Source organism: Entelurus aequoreus, linkage group LG03, assembly GCF_033978785.1.
Source record: "Entelurus aequoreus isolate RoL-2023_Sb linkage group LG03, RoL_Eaeq_v1.1, whole genome shotgun sequence".
Classification (NCBI taxonomy): domain Eukaryota; kingdom Metazoa; phylum Chordata; class Actinopteri; order Syngnathiformes; family Syngnathidae; genus Entelurus; species Entelurus aequoreus.
This window is the reverse complement of record NC_084733.1, coordinates 77,850,465-77,863,857: the sequence shown is the minus strand read 5'-3', so window position 1 is coordinate 77,863,857 and position 13,393 is coordinate 77,850,465. Positions and strand designations below refer to the sequence as shown.

At 40.3% G+C, this 13,393-nt stretch overlaps 1 protein-coding gene across 1 annotated transcript in view; it reads right to left on the bottom strand.

Moving 5' to 3' along the window:
* Window positions 1–13,393, bottom strand: part of pik3c2a (phosphatidylinositol-4-phosphate 3-kinase, catalytic subunit type 2 alpha) — a 77,067-nt gene that overhangs the window by 28,337 nt on the left and 35,337 nt on the right. The window contains exons 5-11 of the mRNA XM_062042808.1: window positions 7,360–7,480; window positions 7,152–7,263; window positions 6,955–7,034; window positions 6,819–6,882; window positions 3,775–3,921; window positions 3,664–3,697; window positions 3,355–3,583 (exon numbers count right to left, since the gene is read on the bottom strand). Of these exons, the coding sequence (XP_061898792.1) occupies window positions 3,355–3,583; window positions 3,664–3,697; window positions 3,775–3,921; window positions 6,819–6,882; window positions 6,955–7,034; window positions 7,152–7,263; window positions 7,360–7,480 (787 nt within the window). The remainder of the gene's footprint in view (window positions 1–3,354; window positions 3,584–3,663; window positions 3,698–3,774; window positions 3,922–6,818; window positions 6,883–6,954; window positions 7,035–7,151; window positions 7,264–7,359; window positions 7,481–13,393) is intronic.

The window sequence follows — 13,393 nt, the reverse complement described above, 5'->3', positions numbered from 1 at the left end:
GCGGTCATTTATGTTAAGGAAGTAGATTGACATGTACTTCGGTATCAGGGAGGTGTAGCGGATTTTATAGACTAAGCTCAGTGCAAGTTTATAAAATCCGCTACACCTCCCTGATACCGAAGTACATGTCAAACTACTTCCTTAACGTAAATGACCGCCATAACCACAACACCAGGGGGAGCTCCACAAACCATCATCAACTTTAAGATTTGCCTAAGTGTCTGGACAGGATAGATTGAAAAAAATACAATTTATTTTTGCTATTTTTGAATAGATTAAAAATCGTTACAAATAAGAATCGCGATTAATCTGAAAATCGATCTTTTTTGACACCCCCTAACAGTCAGTATGACTTTAGCAGAGAGGCTGAGAGGCAGGAGAAGATGCCGTTAAACTGCGACAACCTTCAGTTGGCGGGTCCGGGAGTGACGGCCCGTCTGTTAATACGTTCATAATGAATAAAAAGGCAGCCTTCTGTTACAAATTTGTGAACATGGGAGCTCGGTGCCATCTGTGCTGGCAGCTCCGTCACTGGCTGGGGCCGTCCCCGCGGCCGCAGCAGATGGTTGACATGCGAGCCTCGCCAAAACAAACAAGAGCGCCACCTCAACAAGCGCGGATCACGACAAAAATGTCTGTCTACTCGGCTGGTCATGGGAAACACAGCGACAATTTTTGCTGTCGGCTCAAAATAGAGCCAGCACTTTAGTACAGAAGCCAGTTATTAGGGGAAAATTTGCGACTGAGGGATGGAATGGCCGAATCCATCCACAGCGGGACGGTTAGAGTACAAGTTTATACTTTAAACACTGGATTGATCAGATAAATCTGTCCTGGCATGAAAAAAATGACAAATGCAACACGGTGGTTTCTTCATAATCTTAGTACCAGGTGTTGGGTACGGGCCAAAGAACAATTTTTGTATCACAATCTGTTGAGCCTTTCCAAAGGTCTCCACTGAGATCTACCGATGGCTTTTCTAGTGACCCAAGCCGTTTCTGTGCCTTTACTGACTTCCAAATGGGCCAGAAGGATACGGATTGTGGTTACGAATGCATGGCAAGAGCCTGAAATGGAAAATTCGGCTGTTGTCCGTTTCAGCCATGCATGTATGCACGCACAAGATAAAGCCAGGTTGAAACTGGACACCGGCGTGGAAAAACAAGCCGTGGGGAGAAACACTGGAGCTGTTTGTTAATCGGAAGAAAACCAGACGGTCTGCTTCGACTGTCGACAGCAGATGTCCTCACCTAACATCACGAGGGTTGTGCGATGTAGATGATAAGCATTTTGCTAACGATAGAGCGTTTAATACCATCGTCATACTTGATAATGCACGTTGATGACGCTAATTGGACAGCTGCAAGCGGATGACTGCGTCCTCAACGGAACGCAGCGTCCTCGCTAGCAGCTAACGTCCCTCAATCGTCCGAAGCCTCGCCTCAATGGCAGAAAATAAACTGTCTGGGACATGCTACACTACACACCTTAGGAGAATACAATAAGCCATGCTAACCACTGGAGGCTAGAATCTTTGAGTACCTCACGATTCGATTCCGATTTTTGGGGTGATGGTTCGATTCAGAATCGATTCTTGATTCAACACGATTCTTGTAATGTATCATTTGATAAATACATTGAGATAAAAGTCTTTTTAAAACAGGTTACAGGTTACAAAAGCTCCTCTTAGATGCTGCCGTACGACTTATACATGCAGCGTTGGCCTAAAATAACGTATTTAAAAAAAAAAAAGGTTTTAAATTGTATTTACAGAAATCATAAAATGCTAATGTATCTAATAAAAGAAAATAGAGCCACCCTAACTCCGACCCCATCACAGCTATAAAACATTTAGGATAGAAATTTACAAAGCAACTGAGAAGAAAATATGGAACTAAAAAAAGGAAAACGAAAAATGTATAAAAGCAACAATATTCATAATAATAATAGTAATTATAATAAATTAATAACATCAGTAAGAATGTTTAACGTTTTTAATACAAAACCTCATTCTTAAAAAAAAGAATTAAAAAAAAAAGTTCTGATTCTCAAAAATTAGAAAACGATTTTCACAATACGAAGGTCCTGAGTAGTCGTGAGTTCAATCCCGGGCTCGGGATCTTTCTGTGTGGAGTTTGCATGTTCTCCCCGTGACTGCGTGGGTTCCCTCCGGGTACTCCGGCTTCCTCCCACCTCCAAAGACATGCACCTGGGGATAGGTTGATTGGCAACACTAAAATTGGCCCTAGTGTGTGAATGTGAGTGTGAATGTTGTCTGTCTATCTGTGTTGGCCCTGCGATGAGGTGGCGACTTGTCCAGGGCGTACCCCGCCTTCTGCCCGGATGCAGCTGAGATAGGCTCCAGCGCCCCCCACGACCCCGAAGGGAATAAGCGGTAGAAAATGGATGGATGGATGGATTTAGAATAAACAAAAATCATTCTTTTGAGCACCCCAACTAACCGCTAAGCCTGAGCTCTTGAACGTAACCAGGAGTGGGAGGATTGATACGAATCGACAGTAACGATATCAAGTATAGTATCAGTATATGGTCGATACTTAATGATTCGATCAATTTAAAAAAAAAAGAAAAATAGTTTTTTGTTGTTTTTGTTATTGTTTACAAAATTAGAAAATATGTGTCAGGGCATTAAAGGACTTTAAAGTACCAGTCGAGTGGAAAAACAAGGTGACTTTGTATGCTTATTTGTGTTTTTTTGTATTCTTAAACAACATTCAATTGTATTAAAATCTGCAAAATATGTGAAAACATAGTTTAAACATCGCAAAATGCCACAAATTTATTAGTCAGCCATTTTGAATATTCTGCTACGAATACCTTCGGCTATTTTCGGAGATTTGTCATTAATCAGATATATATAATAGCTTTAATATAGAGCCAACTTGTTTTTCCACTCTACTGGTACTTTAAGGGCAAAAACCAAATTATTTTAATATGTATTTGTGTAACAGGAGTTTTTGCTTATGATGAGTTATTTTGCCCTATTGCCATTATTTTGCTCAAAATATTGACTGTAATAAAAGGTAATGAGAAAATAATTTAAATATTTAATTGATATTGTTACATCGCCATCCTGTGTTATCATGTTATCATTTACTGACGTTGAAATATCAACATTGGCATGAGACCAATACTGCCCCTATAACTACTTGGTATTGGATCGATACAAAAATATGTAGTAACGGCCAAAACTAATGTAAAGTATCCAAACAGAAGAATAAGTGCTTATTACATTTGAACAGAAGAGTAGATCATCTCCCGCCAATAATAATCATAGCGCATAGATTTTCCCCCCATCAGGAATCCATACAGTACAAGTGCTTGTGCGTTTACCTGCTGACCCAGTGGGCCGGGATGCCGTGCAGGACGAAGAGGGTGAACTTGAGGTGGTCCGTGGTTCCGGAAGCTTCCTTGCTGCTCGGCCGCTCGGCCGTTTCGCCGTCTAGCGAGGGTGACATGAAGGAGGCGGAGGGGGCGCAGAAGGAGCGCAGGTAGAGCTTGGCCAGGTCGTACACGGCCTGAGTGAGCAGCGCCATGCTTTCATCCACGGCACTGCTGTTACCTGGCAGGTGTTAGTCAAAAATGGATGCATTCATTCATTCATTGCATTCTATAAATGACAACTTAACGTTTGTGTGTTACCATTTGACGGCTGTCCAGATGGCGGGGACCCCATCTACAAGGCAGGGCGTGATCAATTTAGGAGCATATTCTAATGAGCAAGTGTGTTTCATGTGTGCGTTTGGAGCCCACCTTGGGCGAGCGCGTCCTGGGTAAGTTGACGGAGTGTCGCAGCCTTTTGATGGCCTCAGTGACGGATTGAGTCTCCACCTCGTCCAGAGCGCAGCAGAAGTTCTTCACTGTCTGCACCACCCGGTCCACAGTCTTGTACTGGGTACTCTGAAGCCGTAGATACACACTTGTTGGTTTGTTCTAGAGATGGGTACTGTTCACATTTGAACCGATACGGTGCCAATACCTGGTCCCTGGGTATCAATACCGGTACTCAGCGGTACCAATTTTCAGTACTTTTGTGTGTGTTCATAAGTATTATTGGTTTTTGATAACAAAATCTTATTTTTATCTAAACATTTTTAAATGAGCTGATTATGATAACTGCTGTCCAGTTATATCTTGTTTTCTTATCAGCTTTAAGAAAACTTTGAAAGAAGTTGTGAGTAAATGAGCAAAACTGAGCTTTTGGCTTGTGTCATAAAAATTGCGCAACGGTATTGAAAAAACTAACAAAAAACAATCTAATCTGTCTAATTGAAAATAGTGTATCACTATATTGATGAACAGAGGCATCACAACGGAAGAATGCGGTTGCTAGATGTGGGATTTTTGTGCACCACACAATACGATCTGACTTAGATTCTTGGGGTGACAATTTGACTAAAAATGGACTCAACGTGATTCTTGATTTAACCCGATTCTCGCAATGTGTTATTTGGTATATTAATCGTAAAAAAAACTTTTCAAAACAGCTTACAGGTTCCAAACCTTTAGGTTGCTGACCTATCACGTGTACGTGCAGCGAGTCAGCATGGAGATGGCCTAAAGGCTTCTTTTTAAGATGGGATTTGAATTTTAAATGTTTTATTATTACAAAAATGTCATGTTTTTATTCATTTTTGAAAACTGAATCGATTTAGAGTCGGAATAAATAAGATTGTGATTCAAATGTAAATCAATGTTTTTGAGCACCCCTAGCCTTTGCTTTTTCAGGCTTTTGATTGGCCAAAAACAGCATATGACAGCCGGTGAATGCATTTTTTTTTTTTAAAAACTGGCATTAATTTATTTTCTTTTTTCCACCAGATAACATATCCACGCTCAAGTGGACATGGCCTCAGTTTGCCTCCGTAATCAAAAAAGCACTGTAGCCCCGGCGCCAGCAACCATGAGCTGTTTTGTGTAAAATGGCCTTCAACACGTGCCAACAGTCCATTGTATATGCTATTATTAGCATGTATGACATCATGGGATTGAAGAGGGTAGCATACTTTGCAGCTGTGCAGTTTCTAACAAGCGTTTCCCTCCTCCAAGTGTTCAGCATACATTACGTACACTGTGACATGTGTGGCTCCTGTCATTAGCTTGGCCGTATCTAAAAGCCTACTGAGGAACAAGGAAGCACTAGAAACTTCTATTTTTTAAATATTTAATAAGTGTACTCTAGATCATTTTTACATTTTTAACACTGTCAACATGGGACTGCTTTGTGTGAATGTTTATGAAACAAGCTGGAGCATTTGCATTTAGAGGGGTGGAGCTACACATCCCTGTATAGATACCAGATTAGCGCATTAATAATGCAAACTGTGGATTGTTACGATCATACCTTGATTTTCAATTATGTTTGTTGATGTGTGAAATGTTTGGTCATTTAATTCTTGTGTTGTTTCAAGATAGCTTAGCCATTTGCATTTCTTTTTGAGTGTTCCTGCTTGCTCTTACTCGGTGTGTAACATGTTTTTGCCCCTTCCTCCAATTATAATAGTACTTGCAAATAGGAATGCTTATCGTTCACATCTTAACCGATACTGTACCTGGGAATCGCTCAACGGTACCTATTTTTTTATATTAATCATGTTAAAAAATAAAATAATTTTTTTTATTGCAACATTTTACAATGAGGTGATTATGATAACTGCTGTCCAGTTGTTGTATCTTCTTCCATTATTACATTTCAGAGTCTCATTTGCAATTAGGTTGCATTGACAGTTGCAAGCCCAAGACGTTAAATGGCAGTAGTTAATAGTTGATCGTGTGTTGTTTTGTTGCGCCCTAAAAAGTGTTAACACTAAGTATTGCATTTACTACGCACCAGTTGTTTGACTGTAACGTGCATCTTAGTTGTAGTTTTCATTAACAAATTTGGAGGTGTTGAAATCGCCATGTAAAATCACTAATGCTAATCATTAGCATGTCAATATCAAAGCCGATGCATGTTAGCACCAAGCTAGCACATTTTAAAAAAAGTGGAGCCTTACTTTCCTTTCGTTGGAGCGTTTTAAGTCAATTGTGTTTTGGCATTGAAAATTGCAACAGAGAGAAATAAGCGGTGAAAAAATAGATGAATTGAGGATTTATTAAGTAGTAGATCAGTTTCGTCATATTTCCTGTTGAACATTTTGGTTTGGTGATTACCTCCGTGTGGTGCGTTGTGAGCAGCTGACTCTGTGTCGCCTTGGAAACGCTCGAGATTAAAGTATTGCTTTGCAGAACGCAGACTTTCTTACCTCCGCCAAAGAGGTTATGTTTTCGCCAGGGTTTGTTTGTCAGCAACATAATTCAAATAGTTATGGAAAGATTTTCAAGACATTTTTCAAGAAATGTCAAAAAAAAGCAACACTAAATTGGCCCTAGTGTGTGAATGTGAGTGTGAATGTTGTCTGTTTATCTGTTGGCCCTGCGATGAGGTGGCGACTTGTCCAGGGTGCACCCTGCCTTCCGCCCGGATGCAGCTGAGATAGGCTCCAGCACCCCCCGCGACCCCAAAAGGGACAAGCGGGAGAAAATAAATGGATGGATGTTAAAAAAAGCAAAAACAATTCCTCTCATCGACTACGAACACACTTCGCTTAAGCGCCAGAATAAAAACTACACCCCAAATGTTTGTATGATACCGTCAGGCGTCACGGTATTATTGTAAAGACTTTGGAACCGAAACCGTTACACCCCTTTGCTTATACTGAACGCTGGCCGATCGACTTACTTTTACTTTGAGTTTTAAAATACCAAAAATGTTCCAATCCTTCATTTTCCCAACTTGCCAAGGGTTCACAACGTACCTCATTTTGTAGACAGATGCTGACTTGGTTGTGATAGCCTTCCAAGTAGTCGATCAGGCCTTGCCTGGACAGACAAAGACTGCAATGAGAGGAATATTCTGTTGCATGCCAAACCTTCAGCCTTGGGCCTTCTTACCTGGTGGCAGTCTCCTTAAAGGGTCGCTCCACATAGCTCAGGTGCTTCTCCAGATTAATGGCGGCGTTATCGTCATCCACCTGAGGGTGGGGGGGGGAGAGAGAAGATTAATGAGCAGGATCAGGTTTGCAAATAAAAATTCATGGCGGGGTAGCGGGGTTAAAGAGGACATCTTGGAGGAAATGAAAATGACTTGCAGTGCGAGCCAAGTCCTGTCTCATAGTAGCATGAGATAGAAGTTGTAATGTGATCTCATTCTCCCACTTCCTGCAGTTCTGGACGTACTCATGGCTGCCCAGGCTGTGTTTACTGCAACAAGTACAAAAAAAAAAAAGGTATTACAACCGTCTGATTTACATGACCTTGGTCTGTGTTGATGCCTCTTCTTTAATTAAAACAACTTACTTTTGCAGAACTTCCTCCCGCCCACAGACTTTGAGCAGGTAGCTGGAGAAGTCCACCTGGTTGAGGTCGTCGTGGACCCAGCAGAGAGTCTGACTGATCAGGAGCTCCACTGGAGAATTCACTGGATAGGGAAAGAATAGCGAATGAAGGGATGACGGCGCAGTGCTGAAAAAGGATCGAAATAACTACTTCCTGCTTTACTGCATACGTTTGGCCAAGTCGGAAGCAACATGGTAGTCAAGCAGTGAAGAACTTTTTCTTGTTGATTTCACGGGCACATAATTGGTAACACACATTACTGCCACCACCTACCCGTATAGATTCTCAGCTACCGGGAATTAATATCGTATCGATTCATATGTGAATGGTACCCATCCCCAATGGTAAGAGGCAAACAGACCCTTTAAAATGTCAATTTAATATGAAAATGTATGTAGAATTATGTTGTTATTGCCCCTGTTACATAATAACGAAGATAAAACAAAGTGTGTGGAAACCGTTAACATGAACTGTTCTGTCCAAACAAAAGACATTGAAATTAAGACAGACATGTTTCTGGCTGTTTAACTTTGTTACCGTTATCACTTTCATCCACCTGCTCACATTTCAAATCAAACCTGTTCTCGGTCCAGAAGAAGTACTGCAGCAGGGAATTAGTGGCGCTGTTGGCATAGGCCAACAGGGAGTTCGTTGACACAAGCAAGCTTATTTTGTTCTTTTGCTGCTGTGAAAGCAGCTACTAATAGCGACTAAACCCTGGCAAATGGATGCAAAGTGAAGATAAGGTGGTTGAAGCAGACGTGTATGTAAGTGGCCAGACATTTTAAGAGATGGAGACCACCCTGGGATCCAGTAATAACAGCCCTCCACCCATCAGAGGAATGGTGGTTATTATTTTTCACCGCCAGTGTAACGGTGGACTTATGCTACATTCTCAGTGCAGGGGAAAATGCCTGAATCTGATTTTTTTTAAAGTTCCAATCTTTTCATATCCGTGGTTCTTAAACTATTTCACAGAGTACGACCGCAATAATCGACATTAAAGACAGTAGCGTAGTAGGCTTAAGTATTCGTTTAAAACAAGTCAGAGGTTCCATTTACAAAAATATTTAATATAACGTTTGAACAGTAACAGTGTGTTGGAATGTAGGAAAATAAAACACTGTATTTAGTCAAGTAATTATTTGGCGCACCACGAGATGGAGCTTGAGTACCACAAGTGGTACACCTAGCACAGTTTTAGAATCACTGTTTTATATAGTCGTTCAAATTACAAAAAAAGAATTGATTTCCAATGTGAACGCAATGGGACCCGCATGATGTCACGTGATGCACTGTTTACGGAAGTAAGCATAGCTCCAGTTTAAGTAGGCCTCGGTCCTGGCCCATTTGTGGCCATTTCAGGCATTTTTTTCAACCGGAGTCAACATTTTTTTTTTAAAATCAAATTATTTGGCGTGGGAGATTAAGAAGGAAGAGGATTTTGGATCCCCCAGTTTAGGGAGCATAATTACTTTGACATGTGTTCCAAGGACCGCGTAGAAGTGGTGGGACATTGAGAGGGATGGGAACTTTTTTGGCACCGACCGGATCCCGCCGAGCACCGGTTCACGCAAAATCCAAAAGTACCATGTTTCGGTACCTGGGCTGCACGTCACGACCGGTTGCAGACTCGTCGCACTTTGGCGCTATGCGATCACCCCAGCAGCACTGAGAGCAGACTCAGTCAGACTACCTCTGGGTAATGTTGCAATTTTCCACGCCAACAAATGAATTGACTCAAAAACAGAACTAAAGTAAGGCTCGACTGTTCCAAAAATGTGCTAGCTTGATTTCTTATATACATTGGCTTTGCTATTGACATGCTACTGATTAGCATTAGCGCTTTTACGATTTCAACACCTCCATATTTGTTAATAAAAACTACAACTAAAATATACGATACAATCAAACAGCCAGTGCTTAATAAGTACAATACTTACAGCAGGGGTGCCTGTAGTGTGGCCTGTGGGCCAATTGGGGCCCGCCGAGCCATTTCACTTGCCCCGCCAGAGGGTGGCTTCCCAAAATGTAATAGATATTCATACTCTTTTAAGCTCACACAATCATTATTAGCTTGTCAGCAAGTTGCAATCTATCAAAGGCGATGATCGCGACTACCTTAAATAATGGCGGCTACTCACTTATTGCAAAACTCTACGATTAAAATGGCTGTGATAGGCCCACGGTCCAATGGCACATTTTCACTTTGACCCTTGGAGGCAAAACATTTGGGCACTCCTGACTTACAGTATTAAAACTTTTAAGGGCGCAACAAAAAACAAAACAACACAACATACACCAAAGTTGGTCGCAAACATGGCGCCCTGCAGTCACGTGAGGGGCTTTTAACCAATCAGGGAGAGTATGGCCAGAGGATCTCCTAAATGATTGGTCAAAAGCCTCTCACGTGACTACTGGGCGCCATGTTTGCTACCAACATTAAAACAGAGTTGGCCATACCCTCGCTACACACGGCTCTGCCATAAACTATACACTACTGCCACCTAACGTCTTGGACTTGCAACTGTAATTGCAACTTAATGTCAGACTTGTAAATGCGACTCAGAAATATGATAATAAAACAAGATATAACAACTGGACAACAGTTATTGTCAGCTAAATTTTACAGGTTGCAATAAAAATTGAGATTTTATAATCAAAAACATTAACATTTATTAATACACACAAAAGTAATGAAAATTGATGCTGTTGAGTACTACCGGTATCAATTCCCAGGTACCGGGAATTGGTACCGTATCGTTTCATATGGGAACGGTACCAATCCTTAGACATTGAGTCCTAAAGCATCTTAGTTTTCTGCTCATTCATTCACTATTTATTTTTTCAACCGTCTATTTTGGCAAGGAATTATGTCCTTTGACAACGTTTTAGTCCGATGAATGCGATGCGATCGTTCAGACTGCAGTTGCATCGGATACGTATCAGTTTTACGTGGATATCCACATACGAGAAAGGCGTAGGTCGGATTTTTAAGACTTGGGAATTTTGGCCACATGTCACATGTGGGAGAAAAAAAAATCGGAATTGGCTTGCAGTGTGAACATAGTCTTTGACATGCCGGTGTTTTGTAAAGTACTGGATCCACCACAACACCTGTTATATGCACAGGAGCCATGTGGAAAAGCTGTCAAGAAAAAAAAAAAAGGAAAGTATTTCTTTCGTCCGTAGAAGGTGAACTGGAAGTGAACACAGGAAGCTGGGAAAGCGGTAAAGGAAGTTCTACGTGCAGAGTCAGTGGACATTGGGTCAAGTCAGCCAGATGTAAGACATGATGACGTTGAGGCCCATTACTGGAAACATTTGAGGCGTCAGCAGGATTGACAGTAAGATACACACACCCAGAAAGCACACACACGAGAATTTACAAGCTATTAGTCGCACAAAAGGCAAAGTAGTGAGCTCGGTGTTAGGGTGTGTGAGGGGTCAGTATCAACTCTCCAAGGAAACTTGGTCGAAGGCCTTGGTGTGAGGAGGAAACATGGCTACTCAACTATTGTAGGTGCATTTATGCAGAAGAGGAAGGTGGTGTACTTCCTCCAGGGCAGGAGGGGGGGAAAAGGAGGTGGTGAACGGGTGAAGTGCTCGGTCGCTCCTTTCTTCTCTTGAACCAGTAGGGACCTTTTTTTGGCAGTTACAGTGGGTACGGAGAGTATTCAGGCCCCTTTTAATTGTTCCCTCTTTGTTTCATTGAAACCATTTGCTAAAATCAAAAAAAGTTCATTTTATACCTCATTAATGAACACTCAGCACCCCATCTTGACAGAAAAAAATAGATATGTGGAAATTTTTGCAAATGTATTACAAATTTAAAAACCCATTGCTATTTGCAGCACCACTCAAGCTCCATCAGGTTGGATGGGAAGCGTTGGTTTTCCTACAGCATTCATCTTAGTCTAGTCAGGGAGGTGACCAAGAACACGATGGTTACTCTGTCGGAGCTACAGAGGAGAACATTCCAGAAGGACAACCATCACTGCAGCAAACCACCAATCAGGCCTGTATGGCAGAATGGCCTGACGGAAAGCTATTAGTAAAAAAAGTAAAAATTAGGGTTGTCCCGATACCAATATTTTGGTACCGGTACCAAATGTATTTTGATATTTCTCGATAATTTTCTAAATAAAGAAGACCAAAAAAATCTTACTGTACATTAAACATATGTTTCTCATTGCAATCAAAGAACATTTGTCCTTAAATAAAATAGTGAACATACTAGTCTTTTAGTAGTAAGTAAGCAAACAAAAGCTCCTAATTTGTCTGCTGACGTATGCAGTAACATATTGTGTTAGTTCTCATTTTATTATGTTGTCAAAATGATGATGGATTATTAATCTATTTGTTCATTTACTGTTAATATCTGCTTATTTTCTGTTTTAACATGTTCCATCTACACTTCTGTTAAAATGTAATAAACCTGTATTCTTCTGTTTGTAATGGCCATAGGGGTCCATCGATAATAAATATTGCCAGTCACAGTTAACTTGTGCTCAGCTGGGAAAAGGTGTGTATATATATATATATATATATACTTATGTCATCCATTTACTTATTATGAACTGTTACAGGCATATTAAATAATCTTGCCAATATTAAAAATGTAACGTAATAGAATGAGGGGATATAAAAGGCATCCGGTGCTATCAGACCAGGCGGAAGCGGAAATTGACGTCACAAACCACCTCGGACCAAAAAAATCTCACTGTACATTAAACATATGTTTCTCATTGCAATCAAAGAACATTTGTCCTTAAATAAAATAGTGAACATACTAGTCTTTTAGTAGTAAGTAAGCAAACAAAAGCTCCTAATTTGTCTGCTGACGTATGCAGTAACATATTGTGTTAGTTCTCATTTTATTATGTTGTCAAAATGATGATGGATTATTAATCTATTTGTTCATTTACTGTTAATATCTGCTTATTTTCTGTTTTAACATGTTCCATCTACACTTCTGTTAAAATGTAATAAACCTGTATTCTTCTGTTTGTAATGGCCATAGGGGTCCATCGATAATAAATATTGCCAGTCACAGTTAACTTGTGCTCAGCTGGGAAAAGGTGTGTATATATATATATATATATAAATATATATATATATATATACTTATTATGTCATCCATTTACTTATTATGAACTGTTACAGGCGTATTAAATAATCTTGCCAATATTAAAAATGTAACGTAATAGAATGAGGGGATATAAAAGGCATCCGGTGCTATCAGACCAGGCGGAAGCGGAAATTGACGTCACAAACCACCTCGGACCAAAAAAATCTTACTGTACATTAAACATATGTTTCTCATTGCAATCAAAGAACATTTGTCCTTAAATAAAATAGTGAACATACTAGTCTTTTAGTAGTAAGTAAGCAAACAAAAGCTCCTAATTTGTCTGCTGACATATGCAGTAACATATTGTGTTAGTTCTCATTTTATTATGTTGTCAAAATGATGATGGATTATTAATCTATTTGTTCATTTACTGTTAATATCTGCTTATTTTCTGTTTTAACATGTTCCATCTACACTTCTGTTAAAATGTAATAAACCTGTATTCTTCTGTTTGTAATGGCCATAGGGGTCCATCGATAATAAATATTGCCAGTCACAGTTAACTTGTGCTCAGCTGGGAAAAGGTGTGTATATATATATATATATATATACTTATTATGTCATCCATTTACTTATTATGAACTGTTACAGGCGTATTAAATAATCTTGCCAATATTAAAAATGTAACGTAATAGAATGAGGGGATATAAAAGGCATCCGGTGCTATCAGACCAGGCGGAAGCGGAAATTGACGTCACAAACCACCTCGGAGCACCTGTCAGCCACAGCGTTTTTTGCTACGTAGCCACTCCTCATTTTTGACCTTTTTTGTGGACTTTCCATTGGCCTGTGGAGAACCGGGACAACAGAGACTCTTTCCAGGAGGATTTTGAGTTGGATGCGCAGACGCGGTACCGTGAG